Source organism: Anguilla anguilla, chromosome 3, assembly GCF_013347855.1.
Source record: "Anguilla anguilla isolate fAngAng1 chromosome 3, fAngAng1.pri, whole genome shotgun sequence".
In the NCBI taxonomy this organism is placed as follows: domain Eukaryota; kingdom Metazoa; phylum Chordata; class Actinopteri; order Anguilliformes; family Anguillidae; genus Anguilla; species Anguilla anguilla.
The window spans coordinates 4,572,445-4,580,772 of NC_049203.1; the positions used below are offsets into that span (position 1 = coordinate 4,572,445).

The 8,328-nt window shown below is 46.6% G+C and overlaps 1 protein-coding gene across 1 annotated transcript; it reads right to left on the reverse strand.

Moving 5' to 3' along the window:
• Window positions 1–245: 245 nt before the first annotated feature.
• On the reverse strand, window positions 246–4,109 carry tmem256 (transmembrane protein 256). Its single transcript, XM_035408069.1, has 4 exons — window positions 3,839–4,109; window positions 3,084–3,121; window positions 1,393–1,473; window positions 246–709 (listed from the first exon to the last, which is right to left on the reverse strand). Exons 1-4 carry the CDS (start codon window positions 3,918–3,920, stop codon window positions 566–568), a joined length of 345 nt encoding a protein of 114 aa, XP_035263960.1. The 5' UTR covers window positions 3,921–4,109; the 3' UTR covers window positions 246–565.
• Between the last annotated feature and the right edge of the window lie 4,219 nt (window positions 4,110–8,328).

The window sequence follows — 8,328 nt, forward strand, 5'->3', positions numbered from 1 at the left end:
CAAAGGGCCGACGGGCTCCATCTTAAGTCAGAAACCAAGAATTATTTTTGAAAGGATAATTCATTTGAATGCTGATAGGTCTGTGAACATTGTTGTGGCATATGTGTTGGCCTCAACAGTGAACTCTTATCACTGTACTCCAGGGGAAGTGAAAATTGAGGTCAGTATGGACTTTAACTGATGTCTGAGAGCACACAGATCAGACAGTGACAGTGGCAGAGACGAGAAATAATATTGAGCTGACAGTATTTTCAAAACGGCTTTATTTTTTTTGCCGGAAAAAAAAAAAAAATCCACACAAAAGCTCACGCAAGCAAGTCACAGAAACCTTCACGGATTTTGAAAGCACCCGTTGAAGGTCAGAAAAAACAGCAACTGATCCGCACACCTTTTTTTTATGGACACCTGTGAAGGGAAACACCCGTTTGAGACAACGCTGGCTTCACGACACCCTCTTTGCCAAAGTCTCCCTTCGCCTCAAAGTCTCTGATTTATAGGGTGGGCAGGTGTTTTGAGGGAACCCTACCAGGGGTCACAATGATGCCCCGGGGTCAGGGGTCAGGGGTCAAAGGGCAATGGCAGCCCAGCCGGCGATGAGCATGGTGCCCCCGTACGGAGCGAGCTTGCTGAGGCTGGGGTCCCCGGTGATGGCCTGGTGATATAGCGCCCCACAGAAGAGCCCCATGCCAGCCGTCAGCAGCCCGCCGGCCTGCGAACACACACACCGAACGCTCGGGATGAACGCAGGAAACTCACATCGTCTTCATTTACATTAAAACTTCCTGCTGACCTCTTGCAACGCTCGCAAAAGGAAAAGAGAATGCATGCAGTACTTTGCACAGTGAGAAAGAAAACACACGGTCCATGTGATTTCAATGAGCTGATCATCTCACAAAATTATCTTTATTGGGTAATAAAGTATCTTTTGAGGCTGTTTCCTGTTTCTACTGCAACCCCCCCGCTGTCAGTTTGGGGGGGGGGGGGGGGGAAAGCACACTCTTCTACCCAACAGCTGGTGTTGACCACTGCTGATTTTATTTTGCAGTCCACCGGTTAATACTGGAGTCACAGAAACTGAGTCGATGTAATGTGCAGGCACTGTGTACAAGACTGACCAAGTGTGTGATATCTGACTGACAGTGAAACCCCTCCCACCCCCAGGTGAGCTGCACCTGGCACAGCACTGTACTGGCAAAAGCAAAAAAAGAAAAAACTTGCCCAATGGTGTTTTGAAACATGATTAACGATCGTTACGTTTCATATGAAATTCTGCTTTGGTAAATATGGAATATATAATAAAATATGGACATTTTCATAAATATTTTATTAAGTTCCTGTGTATGCTCTATGGGGCGCACACAGGGATGAGCCCAGCACAGCGTGCAGACCTACCAGCGCAGGCTTCCTGCAGCGAGCCGCACCGAGCAGAGCCAGGCTGTGCAGGAAGTGGTACTTGTTGGCCGTTTCAAACATCTGAGAACGAGAAGCGTAAGAAAAGAGAAAGGACAGGGTCCCGTTAGGAACACGAGCAAACGGAGGGGACAGACAACGAAACAAAGGCTATCCCGCGCGCGGCAGTCAAAGCTTATGAAAGAGAGAGAGGGTGCTCTCTGTATGGGGCAGTGCATATAGACCGAAAATACACGCGGGCTCCTGGGAGAGACTACGCAAATTAAACACTTAAGCACTCGTATAAAATGGAGCAAGTCCATTAAAAGAAGACGCCAAGTCAGAACGTCAGTCTTAAATAAACACGCTTCATTCTCTACGAGCGCTCCAGTGCATACTTTGCATAGCCTCTCTCTCAAGATCCCGGGTATGTATTTTTTTGTGTCTAGAAGGATAATTAACGTCGCAGTTCCACTTCCTGTTCTGTACTGTTAGGAATCACGCTAAAGAAGGATCTGACGTTTTCGCTGACGAAGCCAGCCAAAAAAAAAGGCTGGATCTTTCCGTGTGATTGATTCCGCAGAACAGAGAGGTGAAAAACATTCAAATCAGTTTTCACCTGATTTGGGTTCAGGAGGATGGCCACGTTCTTTGCAATGGCCGCCAAAGTGTGGGGTGGGGTGGGGGGGGTGGGGGGGGGTGGGGGGGGGGGGGGGGGGGGTTGGTGTTAGGAGACAACATGGGGTGGGGGTGGGAGGGGTGGCAGGCGAGAGTTAAGGGAGAAAGTTACAGCACAGGATATCTGTGTGTGTGTGCCTGTCTGCGTATGTGTGTGTGTGTGTTGGGGGGGTGGGGATGGGGGGGCGGGGGTTCTTTAAAAAATATTCCTATCACCAAAGAGTTGGGGGGGGGGGGGGGGGGGTGACCGAAAAAGCTTTGAAACCACCGCTCTGCAGAATCCTTTGATAACCATGTTAGCATCACACTCTACTTATAGCTTCTTTCATCTTTGGCTGGAGGGGGAGAATGACTGTGACCCTGAGGCCTCCTTCATAGGATTTGCATGGATTTCATACCAAATTTATGAACACATCCAGCGCCCACACATCCGGTGCACAGACGCGATTTCCAAAACGCTCGTATGAATTAATAAAGTCGGGTCACCTCACGCATGCATATTTTATTTGTCTTGCGTCTGCAATACAGCAGCGCTGTGATGTATTTCATATTCAAAATTCAACAAAAATGCTGTATTTGGAAATTTCACATGGATCCACCTCACCAAATAGATCAGAAATGTGCTGATTTTTTTATTTTTATTTTTTTAAACACAGTAACTACAAGTGCAGAAATCACTCGCAACTTACTCGACAAAATGTTACTCTTCATCTATAAGGACTGCTTCTGATAGGTCTTGTAAAGGGATGTGTTGGCCATGTATTTTGAGTAAAAGATGAGTCACACTGCACTACACAATCAATTATGTCAGAGCAGCACACGAACAACACAACAGTGGTGTCCAATCCTGGCCCTAGACACCATCCCCAGTGAACTTCAATTCAACTCGCAGGTGATTGACACCTGCAATAACAGGTGATCCAAGGATAGATCAAAGCCAAGATCCCCGTGGACGACGCTGCTCTGAAGGACTGTCACCAAATATTGCATTTTAAAATAAAAAAGTGTATATTCACCTCTTTCAAATAATCGTCTCTGTCACTCCGTCTGAACCCTAAAGAAAAATGAGAAAGAACGAGCTGTCAAATAGAGCGACAACCGGGCACGTCTTTTGTCAGTTCAACTTGTTTAGCTTTAACGTATGTCCTCGCGATCTTCTTTATCTCGCAGTTTAAGGGGGATTGCTAAAGGCTCAGCATTCAAATGCGCCTTGGCAAGCTTTGTAGGATACAGTAGCCTAGTTTCTTTGCAGTTACTTACGTATCTACACAGAGCTATTAGCTCCAATGCTATCTGCTGTACAAGCAATGCATAAATGCTACAACGAAACCCAATGTAAATACTTAAGTTGCAACTAGCCGACTGTTAGTGTAAACGGCCCGTTCTACAACCTTCAGGGGCAACGGTCTCTTGAGTATGACTCCAAAGGTAGAAACTGTACTCTCAGTACAACCATCTAATTGCAGCTCATTGTGTTGAAATCCACTATTCTTTTAAAAGTTTACATGTGGGGGTGTGTAACACGTACAGCTAGCTAGCCATCACGTACGTACATAACGTGCAATATTACAGAGCGACTTTCGCCTTCTGTGACCCAGTGTTCTCGTCAGGAATTAGCCGTGTAGCTAGCCAAACAAAACCCCCCTGCTTTACGAGGGCCACAGGCACGATTTCTCGCACCGCGAGTCACACGCAGTTAATGCTAATTGAAATTCGGGAATGCAATGGCAGGAAGCCATGTAACACATAATTAAACTAAATGCACACCCACCGTGAGCGCCATATGCTCCCGCGGCGACAGCAAGCGCCCCAGACACTCCTGCTAACCTCTGGACAACCAAAGTCGCCGTCATGTTCCCAATGAGTGAGCGCGTCTGCGGAAGGGAACAGAAACTGGGGTCATTTCGGCTCTGACTTCCCGAGCAAGGCAAGCGAGCCGACTTCTCAATTCGGAGCCAAGATGGCGATTCACGAACACGCCCCTGGATACATTTCGTAACATTTCGATGTCGGCATTTTGGACCTTGACCAATCGAGACCAATTCGAGTTGCTTATTTGCACGTTACCGGCGAACAAAGTACGCGTTTTCGAGTGTATAAGTGACTAGCATTTTTATTAATCATTGCTAAGCATTTTGACCGAATATAAACGCTACTCTCTTTCAATACTGCGAAACAATGCAATGGTCTCCAACCCCGATCCTGGAGATTTATTTTATTTCTCACCTCCAGCTAAATCGTTGACGGAATGGACGGGGGCGGGTTTATACCTCACAGCTGTTGGTCAGAATTGGAACTGGAAAAATAATTACTCGTATAGCCGACATAATTGCAAATCCATATTCGACTTCTGCAATCCTTTCAGACAATTTTCGGTTTTATTTTATTTTTTATATGTACATTACTGCTTAATTGAGCACCTGTTTACTTGAGTTTAGTTTCAATTTGAGCATGGAATCGCTTTTGAAAAAGGATACGTAGCCTAATGGTGTATAGCCATTTTATTACATAGCCTACATATGTAGCCTACACACATTGTTGTCAACGCTACTATAGCTACGACACTAATCCTGGCATTTTTCCGTGGTTGGGTAGAATAAATCTTAACCGTGTTTTGAGCTCTAGATGTGTTGGACCCTTTTGACCTCTAATTCACGGCTGACATCAAAGCAAACAAGCTTTTTACCCTGCACGCTAGAACACCTCTCCATTAATACATAACTAATAGGACGGCTAAATAATGACGATAGGACGATATTAATGATAAATACACCAAAGTATTCACTTTAAAGTAGAGAAAGGGTATTGGTTTTTAACCCAATTCGTCTATACGCCTGGGTGCACTATCCTTTCCGGTCTAGACAAACTTTGTTTTAATTAATACATTGTTATGGTTTATTTTGAGATGTTTGCCATTAGTGACCTAAGATACGTGGTTATTCCATGCATATGTTTGATAGTTTCTTTAAAAATTTCGAAATTAGTGACTGAATTGGGTTCAATAATTCGAAACGTACCACACCTGTAAAACCTTTACTATAAAATTCCTTGAAATTGTCTTTTTCCATAATGAATATTACAGCAATTAGTTGAAAACAGTGAATCAATGGGAGGATATATCCAGGAGGGGGCGCTCTTCTACTGCGACACTAGTCTGAACTGCTTCCAAATGAGTTTGATTGTGTTGAATTAAGTAAACACACAAAGCCGCGACCGTTGATTGAGAGATGGACCCCAGACAAGATAATCTTCCAATGTTTCTGTTTCTTCACAAAGACTCTTGGATTTTTTTTAAAACAAACCTGGTTTCAGCCAAATTAATTTATTTTGCAATTAGCCCAATTTAATTACTGACTAATTTAAAAAACAAGCCTTTTGGCATCTCATCTATATTGGGGTGAATCTACCCTGAAGTAAAATGGAAAGAAGGAAGGTGGAAATTAACTGAGTACTGAATACCAAATTTGGTCTGCTCACACACATACACAGAAAGACACACATGCACGCACGCACCCACACACACACACAAGTAGAATCAACTACATACTCTGATATATTCACACAACCGTGTCTGTTACATGTACAGATGCAAACATTTTTTCGAACACCTAGTCACTCTGAGAAACATACTCATTAATATCTAAACATATTCCATGCAGTTTGTAAGTTTATAAGGAGTGACACAGTCTTGTTGTTTTGGCTCTGTACTCCGGCACATCGAGTTTGAAATTAAACTTTTATAAGCTTTCTTACAGCTGACACAGCTGAGCAGCCAATTGTACAATTACTTTTGGTCGGCTAAAATGGAGGAACTATGTGTGAAAAGGGTTTTAATTCTGACACAGATCACCCAATATGGATGTAAATACCCTCAAATTAAAGCTGACAGTCTGCACTTTAACCTCACATTGTGTGAAATCTAATGTGCTGAAATACCAAGCAAAAATACACATGAATGCATAAATAAATATGACAGTATTGTGTTTTCACGATTACTTCTCTGTGGATGTTTAATATACAGACCATCAATTAAATTTTTAATTAGGCTAATTTCATAACCGCAACTGTAGCTTGCAATCTACAGACACAATTTATATGTATATAATCCAACATAAGTCTAGAATCACAGGTATGGTTTAATGAGGATATGGAGGGAGCACATCCATCTTGCATTTCGGAGGAACATCATGCATCAAAACTGCATTTTAGGTGACAAAAACATTGAATGCAAGCGCCTGTCCAACCACCAAGCAGCTATGTGTATACATACACTTGGCAAGAACGGGCAAAGCGTATATATTGCATAATTTTTTATAAATATACACTTGGCCATAACTCCACATACTCTAATATTTCCCTGTTCAGGGCCACTGCTGGACCAGTTCCTGGTGTTTTCCTGCCATTCTCCTGTGCTTTTGAGCCACCTCCAGACCTTGAGGGTACCAGCGGTCTCTTCAATAATACATCACACGCTCCCCCCTTACTGGGGGGACGGACGGCAGCGATAGGACACGCCCCCCCCCCCCCCCCCCCCCCCCCCCCCCGGGTGATGTCACAGTCACCAGGAGACAGGGACAGCGACGGCATGCAAAGCAGGTCAAGCAGGAAGCCGCAGTTTCCACAAATCCCTGCTTGTAATTGGAATTCTGCTTCCTCCGCTGTGCTGGAAAATCAGGTCCCAAAGTAACACGGAGTAGGGCAGACCTCCCCCCCCCCCCCCCCCCCCCCCCCCCTCCCTACAACAAGGTTTATCTGCACGGGGGGGCAATTAAGCAGTAAGTCGCGGGGGGAGGGAGGGCATGGGGGGGGGGGCGCTTGATCATTTTTAACATCTTGAAAGAACCCAATTTCTCATTCCGTCCGGGACGCCGGTTTGACCCAACCTAAATGTCAGGTCCCCTCCCAACCGCTCACCGCCGCCGTCGGAGCAGGAGAGGCGAGGCGCGCGAGCTGTAATTAGCAACCTCGTTAAGCTCATTTGCATCCCTCTTCAAAGCAGATCGATGCAAATTGATAGGATTCTGCCACCGGCACTAATTAAAGAAGCGGGTAGCCCGCAGTCAGAGGCACAGAACTGTCACAGGATGAGCAAATGTTATTCTGGAGAAAGAAAAAAAAATAAATAAATGAAAAATTTTAAAATAAAAACCCTCAGCCTTTTCCGTCTGTGTGGTCTCCGCATTGGCCCCGACAGACAGCTTACTGTGGGCAGCAAACAGAGGGGGCAATTAATTTCTTCTGAAACAGCCTCCGCAGGGCGGCTGTCATACGGTAAAATGGCGGCAGGGCTGGGGTTGCCCCCCTCCCCCCCCCCCCCCCCCCCCCCCCCCCCCCCCGTGTGTCTGAGGGCGGGTGGGCGGGACCTCCGTACAGTAGCGCGTCCCGCTGAAGGACTCGATGTCAGGCGCGGTGACACTTCGGCAGGGAGCTCAGACTCAAATCCTGGAGGGCCGCTGTGTCTGCTGGTGTGTGTTTTTTTTTTTGATGTGTTCCTGCACTTTTAGGCACTTCGTTTAAGGGCATTAATTGGCTTCAGGGGGCCGCAAACCTGGTTTCCGGGGTCTAAACTGACTGCTGATCGAAAAGGAAATCGGGATAAACCAGCGGAGAGCTGCGGCCCTCCGGGCACCGGAGGTCCCAGACCGCTGGTGTGCGCTCCAGATCCTGGTCACGCCAGAGCGAGCTGTGGTCTGAGGGTCTTGTGATGTCACTGCTGTGACGTCACTGCTGCACCCAGGAAGCGACGCGCAAAAAGGGCCAGGGCAGGGCTTTTCAACCGTTTCTGACGCAGGGACACCCCCACACTATGGCAACGACCCCCATCATGTTAAGAAGTTAAGAAGTTAAAATATATGTTTTTAGTTTTTTTTTAAAAAAAAGGTGTTATGTGGGGAGTGGGTGAGTGGTGAGCGAGGGGTGGGGGTGGGGGGTGGGGGGGGGGGGGTTCTGGTTGCCATTCTGAATCTGGCGGATGGGGGGGGTTCTGGTTGCCATTCTGAATCTGGCGGATGGGGGGGGGTTCTGGTTGCCATTCTGAATCTGGCGGATGGGGGGGGGGTTCTGGTTGCCATTCTGAACCTGGTGGATGGGGGGGGGGTTCTGGTTGCCATTCTGAATCTGGTGGATGGGGGAGAGGGGGGGGTTCTGGTTGCCATTCTGAATCTGGCGGATGGGGGGGGGATTCTGGTTGCCATTCTGAATCTGGCGGATGGGGGGGGCGGTTACGGTTATAAGATGTCAATTGCGGGCCCCCTCTCTAAA